The 20,736-nt window shown below is 51.8% G+C and overlaps 3 protein-coding genes across 3 annotated transcripts; 1 reads left to right on the top strand and 2 right to left on the bottom strand.

The window, feature by feature from the left end:
• Nucleotides 1–834: 834 nt before the first annotated feature.
• Nucleotides 835–3,751, bottom strand: CSUI_002550 (ribosomal protein l2). The gene has a single exon (XM_068062750.1). It carries the CDS (start codon nucleotides 3,237–3,239, stop codon nucleotides 1,578–1,580), a length of 1,662 nt encoding a protein of 553 aa, XP_067925270.1. The 5' UTR covers nucleotides 3,240–3,751; the 3' UTR covers nucleotides 835–1,577.
• A 150-nt stretch (nucleotides 3,752–3,901) lies between these two features.
• Nucleotides 3,902–14,455, top strand: CSUI_002549 (cral trio domain-containing protein). Its single transcript, XM_068062749.1, has 11 exons — nucleotides 3,902–6,075; nucleotides 6,658–6,845; nucleotides 7,628–7,774; nucleotides 8,713–8,798; nucleotides 9,129–9,295; nucleotides 9,855–9,919; nucleotides 10,444–10,519; nucleotides 11,178–11,234; nucleotides 11,346–11,387; nucleotides 11,751–12,410; nucleotides 12,828–14,455. The coding sequence occupies exons 1-11, from the start codon at nucleotides 5,593–5,595 to the stop codon at nucleotides 12,939–12,941; spliced, it is 2,085 nt and encodes a 694-aa protein (XP_067925269.1). The 5' UTR covers nucleotides 3,902–5,592; the 3' UTR covers nucleotides 12,942–14,455.
• A 1,725-nt stretch (nucleotides 14,456–16,180) lies between these two features.
• Nucleotides 16,181–20,269, bottom strand: CSUI_002548 (ribosomal protein). The gene is made up of 6 exons (XM_068062748.1): nucleotides 19,537–20,269; nucleotides 18,918–19,022; nucleotides 18,176–18,334; nucleotides 17,446–17,566; nucleotides 16,905–17,012; nucleotides 16,181–16,440 (listed from the first exon to the last, which is right to left on the bottom strand). Exons 1-6 carry the CDS (start codon nucleotides 19,662–19,664, stop codon nucleotides 16,315–16,317), a joined length of 747 nt encoding a protein of 248 aa, XP_067925268.1. The 5' UTR covers nucleotides 19,665–20,269; the 3' UTR covers nucleotides 16,181–16,314.
• Between the last annotated feature and the right edge of the window lie 467 nt (nucleotides 20,270–20,736).

The raw sequence follows: 20,736 nt of genomic DNA, 5'->3' as shown, positions 1-20,736 counted from the left end.
GCTTCCCTAGTGGAAGTGTTTCCGTAGTGTGGTGGCGTGAGGGCGAGCCCCTGTTGCAATTCGCGGCACTGGCGAACGCTTAGTATCTAGTGGCGCCCGTTGCTGTGCAGCGGGCACTACAGTATTCAGAGTCCAGAGCACACGGGGGTGTTTGCCGACCACCGTGCGGCTCTAAGAAGGGACAACGAAGTGGGCAAATACAAAGCGGATCCTCCCGGCAACGCTGGAGAAGCGATGGCGATTCGTCGGTGCGGAGGAGTTGTAGGCCGCTGAGCCAGCTGCTGAACCCCTCGAGGTCCTGTCCCTGAGTCGTGACTGGCCCTTCGAGTCGTTGCTAGTCGCCTGCTGCTGTTTCTGATTGGACGGATGCTTAGTCCTGCTGTTGTCAGGACGTTTCCTACATGGCTAATCAGTTGGTCTGTCTACACGACTACTTCCCAACGCCTGGCACTCAAACAAACAACGCATAGAATTCTTCGCGTACTGACCAGCGGACTTCAGCTCGTGAGGGGGGGACGGCCAGTTACCTAGCTCGGTACAGAGGGTCGCGTCGTGATTGATCCATTGCTTGCCGAGCGGGTTCTCAGGACTTCTTCGCTGACAGCGTTTGGCGAGGCTGTCTTGAGTTCACGCGCGAACCTTCTTCTCTGGTGCCATCTCGCTTACCTACTTGCCACACCTTCCAACCCTATGACCGTATTTCACATCACCAGACACTGAGCCGGCCTAAATGAACACTCCACGACTGGGTTTTCACGAACCTGTTGGAAAAAGACCATGGCATCATTAAAACACTGTCCCTCTCTATCTGCTAGGCAGGTGGGAAAAGGACTTAAGCTCTCAGACGCGCCGTCACACTAACTCTATGATTCGGAGACAGATCCTTGAATACGGACTCGTCGGAACCGTGTCTGACAGCCTAACAGGACACTAGGGAGTTGAGCGCCCGTGCTGCAGTACTGTCCGAGAAAGCCACCTGGATGTCTCTCTTATACCCTCCTTCGCGGAACCTGATCCAGATTTTGACTGAAGTGAGTGCTGCTGCTTTGTCTGATTGCAGCTAGATAGAAAATAGTTCCGCTGGCACTGAAGCGGCGCTTCGCGTTATCGAGCTTCGGGTGCTCGGTGAAGCACGGGGGTACATCAAACAGTAAAAAAGCAGCACGGTCTTAGAGGATCCCATGCAGATAGCGTTGTGCACAGGAGGCCCCGGAAGTCTTCGTAAACTCTACTTCGAAAGAATTTTGAAAGGAAAATTAGCGGGTGAAGACACTTCAAGGCTATGTCAGAGAAAACAATTCAAGAAACCCCAGGAAATCATGATTTCTGGAAATCGTCTCGGCAAGATACTTTTTGTCGAGCTACCAAACGGAGGAGTTCGCGCCCAGGCGCGCCTTACGCCAGTCAGCCCGTTTCTCCGCTTGTTCGACTTGGCCTTTCTTCTTTATTTCCTGGATGTGTGAGGAAGTACCGTCAGGCGGCGTTACTCAGCCTGGATCCCCCCCGATAATCCTAAGCAAATCCGCATGTAACAGAAATCCAGATGGAGTTGGACGACACAACCTCCTCGACACGCGTTACGCCCCTAGTTCCCCGAATTTCTTGATGAGTTTATTCGGTCTCTTTCTTCGGACAATCAGACCGAGAGGCTTCTTCTTACTTCTTGTCTTGTACCCTCTACATAGGATACCCCACTTGGTAACAGGCGGACGTTTCAGACCCTTCTTCCCTGTACCACCCCCATGAGGATGGTCGACAGCGTTCATGGCTTTCCCGCGCGTTCTGGGTCTCTCCCCCATCCAGTACGAAACTCCAGCCTTACCTCGAATTCTCCCAGCTTGGCCGGCATTTGACACCTGCCCTATAACCGCCCAGCAAGACAAAGGAACACGTCGTACCTCAGTGCTTTGTAGCCGGAGAGTCGCGCAAGCTGAGTCTTTCGCGATAACCGTAGCGTAACAACCAGCGGCACGGATCATCTGTCCACCAGCCCCGGGTCTTAGTTCAACATTGTAGACTATAGTTGATACTGGTATACTCCTTAGAGGCAACGCATTACCTGGAGCAATGGCTGCGTGCTCAGAGGCTACCACCCGGTCACCTGGACGCGTTGCTTCGCTCGCAAGAATATATGAAAGAACTCCATCATCATACTGAAGTAGCGCAAGGTGTGCTGATCGACAGGGATCATATTCCAAGCGGAGAACTGTAGCAAAGATATCTTTTCTTCCCCTCTTGAAGTCTACAAAACGTATCCGTCTAAAGTGACCCGCTCCACGGTACCGAACTGTTATTTGTCCTGTCGCATTTCTACCCAGATGTTGAACTCGGTGGGTAGACAGCTGAGGTAGCACCCGTCCCCGAAAAGTACTTGATTTATCAGGAGGAGAAGACGGATGGAACTTCGCCAGCCCACACACACCCGGGATACCACTACGAGTTGAGGCAGAACCAGGGGTGAAATTTATCGGCTGAGTTGACAAAAGCGATAGAAGACGCTGCTGCTTCTGGAGTGTAAAGGGCGACGACATGTGTGAGATACGAGCGGTGGCCTGGGCTGCTTCACGATTAAACTTCGATACTTCAGAAAGTCGAGATACTCGCGGTGTGGCGAAAAGCTGGAAAGGAATACGATTACGACGGATAGAAGCTTTTGGCAGATACGAACTTGAGAAGTAGCAACAAGGGGCGTGGAGAGCTGGACGAAGACGGGTGATGGTGACGCCAGCTGTGGTGGAGGAATGGAGGCTGGGTAAGAGGTGTGGTCCGGGAAAACGGGCTGGAGACACTGAGGGAGAAGGCCACACAGCGTGCTTGGTAACGCATTCACAAGGTACAGAAAGACATGCGGGCCCGTAAGGGGTCCCGCCATTGCGAACACCTACTACAACAAGGGAACGCGGACCGCCAGTAGACCGCCGTGAAGACGAGCGGGGGTGACAGGAAGGAGGGAGAGAGAGAGAAGCAGCAGACAAAGAGCTCGAGCAAAAACGGCAGTTGTTAGCTGCATCAAGGCGCGGAGAAGATGAAGCGGGTGAGAGGCAAGAGTTAGCACGGAAAGCAGATCGGGAGGAAGGGGTTACGGGACAAAACGATGAAGACGAAGCTTCTTGGCTCGACGGAAGGTGATTTCTGAAGGACGGCGGCGGAGCGCAGGTGCCGTAGTACACCGTGCGGCGGCATACGTGGGCCTCCCCCAACACTGAACGAGCCATGCGAAGGTGTGCTAACAACTCCATTTTCCTGGAGCTTTCATCCAGTTCCTCCTGCGACACACTTGCGAAGACCCCGAGACTTCGGTGTCCCTCCGTGTGAGGCAGTTTGACACACACCTCAGTGTAGCTCGCCGGTGTGTACGGGATCTCACGGACTAGGCTTCATCCCAGACAGCGCCGTGGCGCCACGGGATGGAGGCGGACGATGAAAGCAGGCTATGCATCTGTATGAGTGTCCCTGATCTCACGCCACAAGGTAGTTGCCAAATATCTGGTGCTGGAAGTCCTAGTCGCCAGCTGGTCGTCCCCAATCGTCGTTCCCGTGACGGCGGCTAGACCCACGAGCCTACTTCAAGAAAGTCCAGCACCGGCGAGAACTGCTCCGGAGGCTTTGGTCTGGACGCCTGAAAATCTTGGAAGGGACTCCTGGGTACCTCACTGCGACAGCTACCCACCTGACAGAAAACTACGCAGGGCAGATACACTGGACGCCAGCACAGCATACACTGAGACCGAATCAGCCTCCCGGCTTGATGTTTATTCATTTTAAACTGGAAACCGAGTGCCACTAGCAGTGGATGCTGCAGGATTTTGTTGTTCGCATGCAGTGCTGCATACATTGTGTACGTATATTTAGTCGGCGGGAGGAAAAGCCCTTAACCGCGCATTTAGTCTGACCGCTTTGCAGCAGCGCTTCGAGCCGGGTTAGCAGTAGGAGCCCATTAGCTACTACTCACTTCCCCGGCGGCTATAATACTACTACTTCTGCGTTCCCCGGCCAGCCATTATCCCGCTTTTCTCGCTCTCCCTTTCTTCTCTCGTCACGACTACACGAAAGATTTTTTGTAAGGTAGTGTTCGCCTTCTTTGAATTGTTTGGCAGCTGGAAAGGAATATCTTCTGCTGAGCGAATTAGACGGGTATCGCAAAGCCACAGGCGCTTGTTGGGAAGAGTGAATGCAGTTCCAGCACGAGAGAGAGAAATTAGTACACTGGAACAAGCCGACACTGCATTTCGTAGATCCAGAGCAGGAAGCAACGAGCCTGTCGATGTGTCGTCTTGTTATGCGTGGCCCGGGAGCAAGGAAAAGCGGATACGAGGACCAGATGGGAAGAGCGAATCATCCGAAAAGCAAAGGTAGTGTGTTTAACGGACCCGAATGAAGGAGAATTTGGGGACCAAAGAGCTTCCGCTATTGTTCTCCCTTCAAATGAGCAAAGGTTCAGAATGGATTCTCGCGGCTCGGCTAAACTTTTTGAAAAGCAGGCTGGGAAGCTCAAACGACCGGAGAAATGGTGAACCGAGGGACAGTTGCAACGGGAGTGTAGTCTGGTGTGTAATAAAAGGAGGAGGGAAGTGTGACACAGTTCGGCGGGAGAAGGCAGGGTTTGAAGGAGACAAGAGACTTTTCCTTTGATGAGTTTGGTGTCTGTCGCAGCGCTGCTTGGCACTTTCCCTCAAGTCTTGTATCTGGCGGGGGTGTATTCCTGTAACTTTCTCGTGTGTTCGTCCTTTGTTGTTCGACTGCTAAGTGGCTGCGAGTAGCGGCGCAAGTCTGAATATAGTAAGTCTTGTCTTAGAAGGCATCCTCTCCATCTCTCCCTTGGTTTTCCTTCGAGTTCGCGGATATCGTAGAGGAGTCATAACCGTATCTCCGTCTTCTGGGATCGTTTTGGTGGCTTCATCGACAGGAGCAAGACAGGCATTCAGCAGCCACTCCACGAAGCAGGCAGCTGCTGTGTCTTCGGGGACCCATCGATTGGCTCTCCACATTTTCGTGGTTGATTCTCGTGGTCTCCCTGTTCTTCCTCTCTCCTGGCGTATCTCGTGCTCCATCCCGCCTTCCACCTTCTTCTTCTTGACGCGCATCCACTCTGGAAAAGACTAGTAGCGAAAATACCTCAGTACTAGTATTCTATTACTCACTTCCGTTTCATTCATTCAAGTTTTCCTGGTTATCGCTTTGACCATCCCATCCCACGAACAATTCGCAACTCCGCCGCCAACTTCTCTGTTTGCTCTTCCTTCGTCTATTGTTCCCTTTCACCGACGACCAAGCTCTTGTGCGGCGCTGTTGTTTTGGTTGTGTCCTTTCGGCGTTGGTTTTCATTCTTCTTCGGTGCTTCCTTCTTTGCTCAGAGTTCCTTGGGCATCTAACTCTTTGCAGATGAGTTCTCTTTTTCTCTTCTGCATGGCTGTCTTTTCTTTGTGATTGCCCATAGTGCCTCGTGTTTTCTTTACTTTATGTATCCCTCTTCGATTCCTTCCTTTTCTCAGGAAATCCTCTCCCCCTAGCTTTCCATTCTTTCACACACTCTCGGTTCTTTTTTCCACTTGTTGTTTTCGGCCTTCTCTCTGTACCTTTGCTGAGATTACCATGGCTGCATCTGCGACAGCAGCACCCCCAGGAGCAGAGCCTGCTGCTGCTCCAAGGGCTCCTTCCGCGTCTTCTTCCCATCCTCCGGCAGATGATTTCCGTGGAGTTCCTGGATCTGCTTCCACTTCGGCGGTCCGTGCTACTTCTGGAAGGGAGGCACTCAATTCAAACCAAGATATGAATGGGAAGAGGCAACTTTCCTCTTCACGTTCTCCTGCTGGTCCGCCGCCATCTCCGAAACGTATGCTTCTGCCAGGCGAGACGGCTTTATTGGAATACCGACAACTGGCTAAGAAATATGAAGCCGACGGAGTTACAAGCTATACCCTTCCGGCTATGACAGAGGACGAACTTGATAACTTTGGTTGGCAGTGGCCCACTAATATCACTGTCCCTCCGAGCCCCTATTGCTTACCCGTGCAGGCGCTTTCCCACGAACCTACCGCTGAAGAAATTTACAAGTTTTTTTTCAAAGGAACCCCTGTATGTTACTTTAATGCCTCCCCCGATGGTTGGGACTTCGAGAATAATAAGAGATAAACGGATGAGATATCTCCTCGTCTCTTTTACATTTACTGAAACTCGTATCCTAGCCCTCAGTCATCCGCTCTTGGATACAGCGTAGAAAGTGTCTTTCAACGATACATCAGGATAGACTGTATTCTGTTGGCCTAAGTCTTTTCACGCAGATATGCAGCGTGGTTTCCTCAGGGGCTGCGTGACGGGATTTTCCAAGGGCATTTTCCTTCTGAAGCCTGGAGATTATATGCTGATTAATCGTTCTTCAGTAGTCCGGCCATTCTTCTTTTTTGTCTTGCCATCAGGTTACCTTGGCACCCAGGGATCTGAACATTAGCTGCCTTCACTAAATACAATCGAAGGTCCCGAGGGGGTTTTTTGTTGTATTGCTGCACTGGATGCTTTTGGTAATGCGTTGACAAAAGACGCTGTAGACGATGAAGGGAAGTACTACTATCAAGTACAGAGACGTCTACCTGCCTATTTATACAGTAACGCACGTTTCTACATGTGTGTGGGTGCCGACAACTGATGAAATTCTTGCAGAAAGAAGTTTGCATTCGACAGGTGTTCTTCCATACACCTTTATCAGAGGAGGAGCAGGAGTGGCTTCAGCAGTTCCGACAGCTTTGTGTGGAGAAGAAATGGGCCATACCTTACTTTATGGAACCTCAGCTTCTCCGTGTGCTTTGGTTCTGCAAGCGGAAATTTCCTGATGATGCCATCGCGAAAAGGTAAGAAACTCCAGAAAGCCGTACGTACACATAGAGCTTCCGAACAAGAGGCGCAGGCTCTTCAGTACCTCCGGTAGGGGGTACATATTGTTTTACCGTGTGCGCCGTCTCTACGATGACTCAACAATGGAGTGACTTCATCGCAGTGTCGTCTAAGAGTCAGTGATCTTTCAGCTCAGGTTTGGATGTCTCAGCTGCTTTGCGGTGCCCGAGGAGTTGATAGGATACTGGTCTTATCCACGCCCATGGGAGGGCCGGTCGGATGATGATGATGTACTTCTGGGTTTAGTGAGGGGTGAAGGCAGAGAGAGAGGTTCTGGCGCTGTTGAGTTTCTTCTTCGGCTTCCACGAAGAACACCGCTTGCTTGTCTGGAGGATGTCATCATCAAAACCGAAGCGAACCGTGTGGTCTCCTGTATAGAGAACATACATTTTTCATATAAATTTCTATGAAGTCTATATATTTTTGTTCGAGGATTAGGTGCGGTGGGCGTGTTCACCATCTCCGGGCCCAGCCGTCTGCCCACGTCTGCGGGTGATGTACTTCCAGTTGTAATGAAGGGTGTGTGGCAGAGACAGAGGTTCTGATGGCTCTAGAGATTCTTTTTCGGCTGCAGGAGAGAGCGCTACTTGCTTTTCTGGAGAAAGTTCTGGAGTCGAGGCCTTGCGTCTCTGCTTCCTTGTGCGTGTGATGTAGTTTTTCCGTCTTTCGTTATCCTCTACTTTTTCGCGGTCAGCCTGGAAGCTACATATGAGTCTTTTTTTTCTTTTGTCTTGTTCAGCTTAGAACATGCTCAGGGTATGGTGGAGTGGAGACGAGAGTTTTACCCCCTAAGCGATGCTGAGCCAGAACTCAGTCAATTACTGAGTCTAGGAGTTATGTATTGGGTGGGGAGAGATCCTTCTCTCCGTCCACTTTTAATTGTCAAGTAAGAAGTCATCCAGCTCGCCTTTTTCTAACTGGGTGCCCTCTCTAGTTCTGTCGGTCGGATAATGTGATGTGCCCTCTTTCTTTGGTTGCATCCAGAGCAATGCCCAAAGCCCGTTGATGCACTCGCACGTAGCACGGTGAGTTTGGCAGATCCATGCAGACAGCTGGGATCCTCCCAGCAGCACACTCTTCTCGACGGTAGGGAAGGCCTGCCATCAGTGTTTATGATTGTTTACTTAGCTGTCTTATTTTCCCGGCCACTTACACCTCGCCACGCGAGTCTTTTCTTTACGAGGACTTGGCAGAGTTTCTCCGTACTGAGTGGTTCCGTCCCTGGTTTTGTTGATGACTGGGTCAGATTCCACTTGCTCGCTGACAAATGCCCCCGATTCTCCATGTGAATATGGCTGTGGAGAACTGTTGCTTATAGTAAGCCTTTGTCTCGCTCTATGCGAGGAAACACATACTGGACTAGTGTGCCCTCTTCTGCACGCGTGCGTCTTAAGGGAACCAGACTGGCTTCCGTGAGGCAACCCTTTCCACGTAGGCATGACTGTGTTTGCTGCACTCTCCCTTTCGAGCTCCTCGAGGAGGAGAAAAAGCGTGTGAAGCATCATGTGCAGGGCTATCTGGCTTTGACTTCATAGGGGTCTGTGCTCTTGTCTTTCTCATACTGTTACTTTCCTCGTCTCGCTCGTTGGTGCGCGACCGTCCTCTTCGTGACTTGCTCCGGGCTGTCAGGAGAGTATTCCACGAGGCCTTGTCTCTTTAGCTGTGATTTCCGACGTTTCACGTAGAAGCGGCCATGGCTCCGACGACCTGTCAGCGCTGTCCTCATTCTTCGTGTTTCGCCTTCTTTCTACTTACCTCCTTTTGTTTTGTTCGTCCTCACGGTTTCTCACTTGGGTTCACACCGTGACCCTTTATATCGTGCAGGCTCTCGCGTTTACCTAAGACGACAGCTCCGGATTTATTCAAGAGACTCACGATTTTCTGCTTCGAATGGGCACTACGCTTTCTCAGTGAGTTTTCCTTTTTTGATTCGCATTCGAGCAAGGTTTTTTCTTTTCCATGGTCGGCCGACAAACTTTCGAGCCCCTGCTGTGCGTCTCACATACAAATCCAGGCGCGTAGGGGACGTCTTAAGACAGACTACAGGGATATCGCTGTCGTGCTGCGTGGCGACACTACTTGTGTTTCCTTTGTAACGTCCGCGTATCTCGGATAGACGAGATTTACCTCACACCGGAGCTTTTTTCTTTGTTTACGGCCCCTGTTGGATGTCAAGCCAAGGGACAATAGTCTAGCTGTCTGTGTCGATTCCTCATTTTGTTCTTCTGTCTTGCCTGCAGTGGTGCCGGGGGTAGTAGAGACGTGCGTTGTTCTCTTCGACGTCCGCTCTGTACCTCTTCATCAGTTCCCGATTAGTGCGCTGACAGATATGGTGAATACACTGACCAAGCAGTTCCCCTTTCGCCTTCATCGCATGTGGATTATCAACGACTCCTTTTTCGTCCAGGTAGGGATCACCCGTTGAAAGCGGCTTTCAGACTTTCTTGTCTGGCGACACTCTTGATATGCTACTGCGCCACGCGCACACGCAAACGGACACATCGGGATCCACCGCGTGTGGTGGTTGAATGAAAGCAACTGTATGGTTTTCCTCACAGGTCTATAAAGCAAGGGGAAACCTTTGTTGTACGTGTGAAGAGCACAATGCTTGAAGCCAGATTCCCCAAGGGTTACACTTGACTGAAGCTTCTTGTCTGGTCCCTGACGCCAGGCTAGCCACCCGCACGTGCCGTAAGCGAACTTCGCCACTTGAGTTTATTTACGGAAATGGTGCGAGGCGACGGCGCAGCTTTTTGGAAGGTTCGGCTTCAGTCTGTGCACGTGAGACGAATGGGTTTGTTTTTGGTACCTGCAGTAGTCGTTTTCGACACAGGAGCGGACAGCATTCACTCATGTGGGCTCCGGTCACGGGTCTCCCTCTGGTTAGCGGAACTCGGCAACGCCCACGTATTGTGCGGCTGTTCTCTGATGACGTGCTTGCAGTGGTTGCTGGATTGTGTTTACAGACAGTCTGGAACATCGCCAAGCAATTCTTGACAGAAGTCCAGCAGCAGAAGATGAAGTTTTATAGGTGAGTGGAGGCTGCAGCTGTTCGGTCTATGGCTGCGCTTCCGCGCCGGTCTTTGCTTGCACAAGAAGTGACGCTTGAGTTTGCTGCAGACTGATATGCATGGTGTCCTGAGCTCTACTTAGTCACTTGACGTGCAGAGAGGTCTTTTGATTGGTTGTCGTCCGACTGTCCTATATCCAGGCCAGGCACTCACGTGTGTCTTCTTCTCCCGCGGGGTGCAGACGCGTTGTAAGATTACGTGTGGAGCTGTGATTCTAGCCAAGAGGTGGCGACAGTTGGCGTTATGCCGACGTCCTACCGGGCAGAAGCAATTCGTTTTATTCTCACGTAGAGTGTCGTAGATCTGCCTCCAGATGCCACGTCAATCACATCTCTACTTTCTTTTGATGCCTCTTCATAGAATTGCATTTTTGGGAAGTGACCCTATCTATCCATCTGCAGACCACGCGGTGTTTCAACACAGCTGCCGTTTGTCGTTCACTGGTTGGGACAGATGAGTCTGTTGTTTTTCGTGAATTCTACAGGAGTGGATTTGAGCCAGAGCTTCTCAAGGACTACGCGGCTCATCAGATTGAGAAGCATTACGGAGGATCGCGAGAGGTATGGCATGGGTAGAGGGTGCGGTTTGGTCGCCCTGTCCTTTGCGTTATGTCAGCATACAGATCACGACATTCCCCGTCAATATGCAGCAAGGAGAGAACAGAGACAAGACCAATGAGGCAGAGGCCAAGCAGGCCGGAGACTTGAGCCAGCTCGTACATACAGCTTACACGCGAGCGCACAGAAGCACGCGTTGCATGCAGTGCTTAGCTTCTTCCATCTTCGTGTTACTGAGTTGGTCAGCTCGTCAGCGCAAAATACCCAGCCGTAGACGTGTTTCGACGTACTTGTCTCCAAGAAGCCTTCCTCCGCGTATCTTGAAGTGTGTATAATCTAGACATGCTGACGAGATCGATCTGGTGTGTGTCTCGGATAAAGAGCAAGTTGCCCGCCTTGTGTTGCGGCCGTGTGAGTTCTCTCTCACCGTCGGGGATCGACCCTAGGTCTCGGGACAGCAGGGCTCTTCATCCAGCTGGCTGGATGGTGTAACTTGATTCAACGGAAATTCGCATGGAGAAACACGGACACAAGTCAATGCCTTAGCCGCTTTCCTCCGGTTATTACTTCTCCGTTTCCGGGAGTGCATCAAATCGTGTTTCAATCAATCTACTGGAAGATTGCATACCCTTCTTCTGGTCTTTGGTGTTCTCTCGTACAGGAAATCACGAAGTTCTACCCGTTCCCGCTTGCCCCTCCTCCGTTCAATATTGATGCGGTAAGTGCCATTACCCAAAGATTTGACTTCGTGTGACTACCAGTTTAGACTCTGTGGCACAACGGATGGTGAAATCTCTCATTTGTCTGCATGGTTTTTCCTTGTCTGCAGAAAGCGGCGGACTCCAAGTTGCCTCCCGAGCTTCCCATGCTGGTGAGTCCGACGGCAACACGAGGGCGTAATAGCCACTACGCGTAACGTGGCTGGATAGTTTCTCACTTCAGTATGGTATGCAGAAGTTGGATCCCTTTGTTACCCGTTTCGTTTCTTGAAAAAAGGTTTTCTGTCTCTTTTCTCTCCTTTTGCAAACCACTGGTATCCACACTGGATGTGCGCGTGACACGTCTCGCTTACTGTATCTCTCCCCGCCTATCCGTAAAGTGTCGCTATACACAGGAATCCCAGACACGGACTCGATACCCTCCGTCTTTTCGATACACTCGTCACATCGCAGGCGTCATCGTTCTTGTCGTTCATCGAGAGTTCTGTTTTTTGTTATGCTTTCGTTCCCCGTAGGCTGTTGACCGTTTTACTACCTTCGGAGTAATCTGGGAAGGGGACTGCATAACTCCAATTCAGTGGAGTCCCGACGCCCGGCGCGTATTCGAGGCGAATCATCTTCCCCCACCACCCGCGGCAGCAACTCTCGAAGACGCCGAAACAGCTGAAGCACTAGCGGCGGTTGAAGCAGCAACTCTAGAACAGAGAACTGCTTCAATTAGGACATACAAATCTGCAGCTAGCAGTGTCAATAGAAAGGCTTCTCTTTTGCAGAGACTCCATTTGAGCTATGGGGGAGGGAATGAGGAAGCACCGGCAGAAGGCACTCCTGAAATCCGGCCGTCGCAGACTGCTGAAGTGGAGGGCAAAGAAGAGCAGGCCGCAGCCGAAACGCACGCAGCGGAGGGAAAGGAGCAAGAGGATAAAGATGTGGGGGCCAAGGATGCTACTGAAGAGGAGCTCAACCAGGCTGCACTTTCCCCAGAAGGGGCAAATGTACCCGAGGCCGCGGAGGCACGAGGTCTCGTGGGAGGCGCGATCAGTCGAAGGCTATCGAAGCCAGCTGAAACACTGCGAAGAGACAAGGAGGGTGAAGAGGCGAAGAGTCAGAAACCGGATGAGGCTGCACCGGAAGTGGTAAAGGAAGAAGAAGAGGCCAAAGATGTTAAGCACCAGGTGGGGTTCGCAACTACTGGAGATTGTTCGTCGCACATTGAGCAGTGCTTGAGTATACGGCGTGTGTATGCTCGAGTGGAGCCATGTCCATCTGCCAGCCAGGTTTTCCTTGGTCACTCTACTTGTGACGTGTTCGCAGTTCTGGCACATCTTGCCTCTGTTAAAGACACCCGCGTTCGTGCACCTCACCGGGTAGCACACTTGCCCGTCACATACGTGACAGAAGACTCCTCTTTTTGCAGGGAGCTGTTTTTCTGTGTGCTGTGCCGCTGGCTTCTCATATGTCGGCAAACATCTTAGCTCTGGGGTGGTCGGTCGTGGCAGTCGGGAGTGTCAGAAGTGGCTACTCAATCTGTAGGTGAGACTGGGGTTCCCAAGACCTTATTGCTTGCGCCCGCTTGTTGTTTGTCCTTGCAGCCCTCGGCTCCTAACCTCCAGCCCAAAAAGACCGCCTCCGAAACTCCGCAGACGGCGCCGCCTGCGCAGAAGGTCAACGGCGGAAAGTGTTGTAAGGGTTGTGTTATCCAGTAAACATGCGCTTCGTCTTGCTAACGGCGCAGAGCTCTGTATTTGTTAGACGAAACTGGGCGCGTCTCTTCTTAATAGGTTGATGTATTGTTTCTACTGCAATGATGTCATCGGTGTGTATGCGAAATCAGCGCCGCTATATCCCTTGGAGTTATAGATGTGGCAGTGCCTATGTATCCTCCCGCTTTGGTTGTAGTCGGCGGCAATGTGAAATCTCTCTTTGGGAACGGCTGACAGCGGCGCCGGAGTGAACGTGGTTGTCCCTCCCTACTGCACGCTCATCTTGAGCATGCATGGCATATCCCTGTAGGGCTGGGCGCTGCCAATTTGAAGTCTGCACGCGTGTTAGGCGGGTTTGTTTTTCTTTTTTTCTTCTGGGCGAGACAGAGGGGGTGTTAGAGAACTGTTTGTCCTCTAATCATGAAACAAAGACAGTGCAGCTGCCCCGGTAACTACAACCGAATGGCTGTTTTAGAGGTGTTAGGCCGCGCGCAACTATTTTTGGAGCGTATCTCTAAAGAAGGGAAAGAGTGTCTACAAGGACGTTACCGTTTGCAAGAGTGAGTCACCGTCATAGCAAGAGAGGAAAAACGAAGGGGATGGTGAGGCTGACCGAGTGGAGGAAAACAAAGTACACGGCTTTTGGAGTTCTGTGGAGATACTAGGGTTCCAAAGAGTGCCCCCTGTCTCGCTGTGTCTCCAAATCGAAGAGAGAGAGCGAAAGCGTCCTGCGTTGTCTCACGAGTACTGTACCGTTCGTGACATGCTTCTGCCACTCTCTGATACCAAAGGCGAAGCGCAAACGTGGACGACCGGATGCGTTCTCCATCCTCTCTCGAAGGTTTGCTAATCAGGCAGTCCCTTCTTCGCCTCTACACCACCTTCTGCCGCGAGCTGTAATGGGACCGCCTGCCATAAGAAGTCAACTCTCACATCAGACTTGCCGGGGTGTGTTGGGGACGTTGTGGACAAAAGGACACTGCGATGGTGATGGCTATGCAGTTGTTTCGATTGAGGGTTTCTGAATGAGTGCGCAGGTTAGTGTAGGGACTTTTGGATTTTGGATCAGTCGTCATTTTGCGGTACAGTAGTCCAGCCAACGCAAGGCACATAGGGGGTGTGTATAATGCGGGGAAAAGCGCTTTTGAATGTGTACGTGAGATCATTGCGGACGTGTTTCCAGTGTGGTTGGATTGGGGCGCAGATGTAGTGGTCTTTTTGTCTGTGACAGTGTGAACTGGGCACGCATTCTTCAATAGAGTCCTTCAGGATTACGTATTTTCGAAGCACACCTTTCACTATGCAAACGGCCCAGGAAAATTTGAACGAAGCTGGCAGACTGATCTTGTGTCCGCGGATACGGGACGTGGTGTCGAGTTTCGTCTGGTTGTCCTGCGTCCTCGTTAGCCGTGGTCTCCCATGCGATTTGTATCTGCCGAACCGCAGTTGTGCATTTACCACGACAGCCCGTCGCCACTGCAGGACTTGGGAGACCGACCTCATCACAGTTGGCTGCGCCCGGACACGTGCTTCCTCTATTCGTCCTGTAAAAAGTTCTTTTCACGGCCTTCCTTGGATACAACAAAGGAGCTAGGTCCGTTGTGGGAGTATACTCCTGGAACGACACGTGCACCGTCCGTAACTCTGTTCCTCCACCTAGCGCGTCCCAGGGGGTTCTGGCATCGCGGGCCGAATGACCCGACACCTACTAATCACGACCTGTGTTACAGTAGTCCGCAACACGCCTTCTCCAGTCTCATGTGCTTTTCTGTGGAGAGCTCTCTAATCAGCTGAACTTTCTTTTGTGTAGCGCGAAGGCGGGCTGCTTGACGGAGGCGACGTAGAGCAAGAAGTCGCTTCTCACATCCTCACCCCCGCTGCGTGGGTGAGTGGACTCAGTCGCAGCCGGTCCGGCGGTACACGCAGTGAAGTGCAGACCATCGATCGTACTAAGGAAGACACAACAGCGTTGTTGCTAATTAGCGTGAGGTCTGCTCCCTCTTCCGGTACCTTCACGGCTGTCACAGACAACTGAAACGAGTGGCCGCTCCATGAACTCAACGCGGAACAAGCGTGTGCCGGTCGCGCTTTATGAAGTCTTGTGAGTCAGCGTGGACCATGGTGGCTGCGACGGCATAAACTGATGGCCGCACGTGGGTTTCTGTCCGCCACACGGTGGCTTGGCAGCATTGTCTTTCATTCGCGGGAGATGCACTGTCTTTCGTTCACGGGAAATTGAGGTTCCGTTTGCCCACGCACGAAGCCGAACAGTACGTACACACAGTTTTCTTTTTCCAAAGCTTCGATCATCCAAAAAACTCCCCCTTGCCTTCGTTTCCGCTCTTCCCCCCTCGTTCTCCCTTCAGCCTCAATGCCCTCGGAGAGGGGGGGAGGCCGGGAGGAGCCGGATACTCACGGCCCATAGGGTCTCATGCGGGCTACCAGACCAAAGCCACTTACCGACACCCATAGTCACTATCGCCTAGGCAGAGGCGTCCACTGTAGCTGGCGATTCCCTACGGAGACCACTCGCCCGCAGCTGTTAAGATCTGGGTGACTTCACTAACGGTGGTCTCGGTTGCACGCGTTCCGAAGCACTACGTCTGAGTTTTTCTCCGGCGACAGCTGGCTGCCAGTCTTTTTTCCACTGGCAAATCCCCTCGGCACGAGAAACAGAACTCAGGAAAATATTTGGACGTGCACCTGGTATATACAGACCTTTTGTCGACTCTTGTCCAGACGGTGTCTGCAGCCCCCTCGTAGACTGGTGAAGCAGACGAAACAATTACTGCAAAGCGTTCGATACTTCGTCGCCTTAGAGGACGTACTGCCACACGCAGCACTTGTGTGACGAGTGTAGCCTTCACCTTCCTCTCCTTTGAGTAGAAACCCTCTGCAGAACTTCGGTCACACGGGTCTTCAATTTTCTTTGGTAACTGCCGGCGAAAAGGGAAGAACGAGCTACCAACACAACCAAATGCTGGTTGCCAGCTCTACCTTCGCACTCAAGGCACAGAAGTCTCATCCAGGACAAAGCAGGGTGCGTGCCCAAGGTTTGGGCGCAGTCGCAGAACTCGGTACGAAAGTGCCTTTGCTGGTTTCGTATTTAAGCAAGTCACTTTACCATAACTGTATTTTCGGGAAAGGAAGAAGCAGCAATAGCCTGTGACATCCTTCTTCGAGGTTACACGTGTGGAGTTCTCAACGGTCGTGTTGGCTATGCTGTGGCTTGTTGAGGTCTGGTGCTGAGACAAAAAAGTCGGTTCGTCCCTTGCATTAGCAGCCTCACACCTGAGGCGTGATCTGAGGGACGGTATCGATCCCGAAGGAGACGCAGAACAACTATGCCCCAGTTACCCGGCAAGAATCCCGTAGCCTATTTTTTTCCGCTTGCACGCTTAGCCGCCTTTTTCCGCTGGCGCATGTCCTTCCTCATCCCCTCCAGGGCCTCCGCATCTGTGTAGTCGCGCTTGTGGTATTCTGGCAGGAGCTCCCTACTAACCTGAAAAGAAAAGTGAAAAATGAAGCCATTATTTACTTGCCCCCCTGTGGCGTCTAGGGGTAGTTCTGATTGACACACCGGTTGCTTGCGTGAACGGTTTTGCTCTAGCCTTCTGTGGCCCCTCATCTTCGCTTCAATCCCAGTTTTCTCCACGTCTCTCCGAGGAGGAAACTGGAGTAAGCAAGAGCTGACGTCTTGTTGTTGTACACCACGCGGTGTATATAGCAATTGAGGTCCCCAAGAGGCTCGGCGTTCGTGCTCCAGACTCCCTCTCAACGCGTGCGCATACGGCTGCATAGGAGAGTGTGAGACGCAGCCGGGTAGGTAGGCTTGCGGTCCGATAGGTTGATCAGAATGAAAGCGGGGAAGTACACGTAGAAGACACAAGGCAAATCCGGTTTGTACGGGCATCTGTACTCGAAGAGCCAGCGGACCCCCCCAGGCAAATACGACTGGCCGCTTACCTCGATCCCGGCCGCTCTGGCGGTGCCGATCAGAGATTTGCAGATTCCTTTCATCGACATTCCGATCAGTGGCCAGTCCATGCTTTTGCATTTCGCGATGTGATAGATCTGCAAGACGCAATCTCTGAATTGAAAGCTCCGGCTGACGATTCACAATCATTTGAAGTGCTGTTTTCTCTACTACTTCGCAACTTTAGGCAATGCTCTCACGATACGTGGTCTTTCATTGCTTCACCGGAGGCGCTTTCGTTCCATCGAGGACACCGTGTGTGGTTTCATCGTCAGCGAGAAAGATCACGACTTTCTAGAAACACGCGAAAGCAGACGCAGCAGATCCAGGTAATGGAGCCAATTGAGAAACCAGGACTACGAGATTCGCGAGGAAGAACTGTCTGTTGTTTTTCTCCGGCCCTACAGGGCTAGCTTAACCAACGAGATTAAGCTGGTTCACCTCGGGAGACATGGAGCTCGTAGGAAGCCCCAACGACCCCGCAAGTGCGACACACATGAACATTGATTCTCAGACGTCACTTCGACTAACCTCCTTCAGGGTCACATTCCCTACGCTCTGATGTCCAGGGCTGTCGCTCCCCATTGGACATCTCGCTGCTCTCAACAGAAACCAGACGTTACTTGGAGCTCGGATACTAAATTTGTACGTTCTGCAACAGAAGTCCATAGATATACGAGGCACATCACTTGCTTGCCACCCCTGTCGACGCTAGAGTAAAGTGTAGGAAACCCCCGTTCCAACGAATGTGGTGCGTGTACTAAAAAAAGCACCTGGTGCTTGGCCAGGCGACGGGGGTGCACACGCGCAGTTTGGTGACAAGCAGAGAGAAAAGAAGTCAGATTCAGCTACATAGAAAAGCACATGTATGCATGCATATCCGTGTGCCTCTCTGTCTTTGCATACGCCGTTATATAGATACAGTGTGTCAACAGAGGGCCCTGGAAGGCAATTATACAGGTGAAGTCTAGGCAAAAACGGAGAGAAGGGTGTAACTAGTGACCACGCGCGCGCCTGGGGTAGATAAGAAGAGATCGACTTTACGTGCTTGCCTGCCTTCGGGGGTGTAAGAGCACAGAAGAAAGCAAGCATGTACGGCGAAAACTTGTTAAGCGAAATGTACGTCCAGCCTACCAGTTCCTTCGTACATGCGAGCACTTTTGTGCGCATATACACAGACTGGACGAACAACGGAACGCAAGCGACCGACAACCCTAAACCTAGGTAGATGGTGTTCTTAGGCAAGAGGGATGCGATTCACCTGTCGGTGAGGGGGACGATAGTCACTTGTAGTGGAACCTCAGGTCGAACTTGAGCGGTCCTCGCATTGAATTCTTTACAAAACTGCATCATGTTTATCCCTACAAGGAAGAAATTACATAGTCTCGCACTTCGCAAGCACTTCCAGCAGTGCGGATATCTGGAGGCCAACAGAGACGGGAAAGGCTGCTTTAGAGAACGAAAGGAAGAGATCACACAGAACAGTGAAGAAAAAACACTTATTCTATCCCGTTGTACTACGGCATAACCATATGCATGGCGTTGCTATTCAACATCCGTGAACACGCGAATTCACACGTACCTGTTACGAGCAGGTAGCGACGCACGCGGCTGGTGCTGAGGCGGTCACGGTTACAGATTTCAGGCCCGAAGCAGTGAAATTCTCCTGTCCAGCAAGACACTAGCTGAAAAGTAAGCTGGTCTTTCGCCAAGAGGGACCTCAATACGAAGTGCGGACGCGGACAGAAACTCGGAGACTGCTCTCCTAAGTTGAGTCGCAAAAAGCCAGGCTGAACGCAGTGGCCGGAAAACTCTTGCTCTCTTCCTGGCGAGGCCGGCCCACTAGTTCACGTAGAAGGGAGAACGCAGCTATAGAACGTGTACATGCACAAGAGGTCCCGTACTCTCCGTGTGCGTATGCCCCGCGTAACGAAGATAGAGGGATGAAATGATTCTGATTGGTTCCAGTGGTATACACGACGTGAACCCTTCTGAAAACTCACCGAGTGGTCCCAGTGCCTGTCCTATGGCGGGCGAGGGCTTCGCGGTCGCCGCCGGAATAATGAGCCGAAATCTTCCAATAGCCGCCATTCCTTCTCGCTTCGATTCTCCGGGCAGGGAACGCTCAGGACAGCACAGAAACCTTGACCGGTTCCGCATCCATGGCGAGCAGCACTACTGGTTTTTCACCACGTCCTCATTTCAGATCGGACAGAAGACAACTAGGCTTGCCAGACACACGCCGAGCTTCCAACCAATGCTCGCATGTTACGCAGAACTGGCACAGATATACTTGCAGAAGAGCTACAACAATTTATGTGGTCCAATGGTTCAAAAATTGGGGGAAGACGAGACGGGGGCACGGAAGACGGCACAAAGCGGGGTCACATGGTCGTGCTAGCGCAAAGCAAGAAGGAAAATCAGTAGTAGAGCTTCCCGCACCTTGCCTAGTGTAAAGTAGAGAAGCGACGCAAGAAGTACACGCAATTTTCTTCCCCGAGAAACTGCCACGCGCTGGATCAGTTAGGTCAGCGAAGAGCTTCAAAACCTCCAGCCACCCATCATATGATTTCTCAGACAACCCTTAAAGAGCACACGCACGCAAATCAAGCCGCTCCGCACCTGGAAGATATTGAGAAAAAGACTTGAACTACTGTCTCTGGCTCCCTCCTGTTTCTGCTACGCGCATCGGCCACTTCCTGGACCCATTTCAGTTCGTTTCCGAGAAAGGTGTTCGGCCTCAGGCTCATGATGTGTCCGAAGGAAATTCAAGAAGACGGCAATCCGTAGGGGCGCGTCCAAAGGTTTGTGGAATGAAGATCTGTGGCCGCTCTCCTTGACAAAAAGGCTGCCGGCGATGTGAGATGCAGGTGAGCGAGGTGAACGCACACTGCGTTCTTGCCCTAGATGAAGTCCGATGCAACCAGTGTGTACGGCAGGACGTACGCTTGCATCAGGTCTCTCGCAGCCCGCAAAAAGGGTGCAGCTCTGGCGTTTCGTCAGTTGAACCGGTACAGCATGAGAATTCGCTCACCTTTACCGACAAGGAATAAAAGACGTCCCATGGCCGCTAGTACCAAGGCACTTGGTGCCGATTCTTAGTGGACGGCTGCCGGCTCACGTTAGTCCGGAGTAGTCAGTGTGGCGGCATCTATTCGTCAGGAGTCCGAAACAAGCCTAGAAAAAGAATTTGAACACCATAACCACTCGGGCTGCGCCGATGGAAGCCAAATGGCAAGCGCGCATGCGCCACGTGACGCGACCGTGTTCGCATGCGGTGAGAAAAACTACATTCGTCATTATGGGCTTGTAAACCGTCCTTCCAAGCCACACACGACGAATGCTTGTTCTCAAAAACGCTCGAAAGAACAGCGTGCTACCAAATCTCCGTGTGGATCTTGGAAGAAACCCTGTTCAGAAGAAGATCACGCCGTTACCAGCTAGAATCAAACCCTTGCCAACTGGCTAGGCAACGAGTATCAGTGGTTACAGTACACTGTCCGGTAGAGTCACTGAGTTTCGTGGACCTCTCGGAATCCTCCTGTCAAGGCTAAGATCGCGCCGTTACCAGGTAGAGTCAAACCATTGCAAATCGGATAAGCAGCGAGTATCACTGTTACGCTACTCTGTGTCGGGTAGAGTCACTGACACTCTTGGACTTCACAGCATATGGCATCCTATTAAGCAACGAGAATCACTGATTACGCTACTGCGGGTCCGGGAGAGCCATTGAGCTTTTTGGACACTTTCTCAGCGTTCGAACCATCTCGACACCCCCCCAGTCAACGGGGCAAGAATCTGTAGATGACGTCTTGAAACAAG

The sequence above is a fragment of the Cystoisospora suis genome (assembly GCF_002600585.1).
Source record: "Cystoisospora suis strain Wien I chromosome Unknown contig_1068, whole genome shotgun sequence".
NCBI lineage: Eukaryota > Apicomplexa > Conoidasida > Eucoccidiorida > Sarcocystidae > Cystoisospora > Cystoisospora suis.
This window is presented reverse-complemented; position numbering and strand designations above follow the sequence as displayed.

Excerpts from the sequence above, each read along its gene's own strand:
- CSUI_002550 (XM_068062750.1), bottom strand. The coding sequence starts at position 3,239 with ATGGAGTTGTTAGCACACCTTCGCATGGCTCGTTCAGTGTTGGGGGAG.
- CSUI_002549 (XM_068062749.1), top strand. The coding sequence starts at position 5,593 with ATGGCTGCATCTGCGACAGCAGCACCCCCAGGAGCAGAGCCTGCTGCT. Across the intron at positions 9,296-9,854 it reads ACGACTCCTTTTTCGTCCAG|ACAGTCTGGAACATCGCCAA; the intron begins GTAGGGATCACC and ends TTGTGTTTACAG. Across the intron at positions 11,235-11,345 it reads CTCCGTTCAATATTGATGCG|AAAGCGGCGGACTCCAAGTT; the intron begins GTAAGTGCCATT and ends CCTTGTCTGCAG.
- CSUI_002548 (XM_068062748.1), bottom strand. The coding sequence starts at position 19,664 with ATGAGCCTGAGGCCGAACACCTTTCTCGGAAACGAACTGAAATGGGTC. Across the intron at positions 18,335-18,917 it reads ACAGGCACTGGGACCACTCG|ATATCCGCACTGCTGGAAGT; the intron begins GTGAGTTTTCAG and ends GTTGGCCTCCAG. Across the intron at positions 17,013-17,445 it reads GGAATGTGACCCTGAAGGAG|ATCTATCACATCGCGAAATG; the intron begins GTTAGTCGAAGT and ends TGCGTCTTGCAG.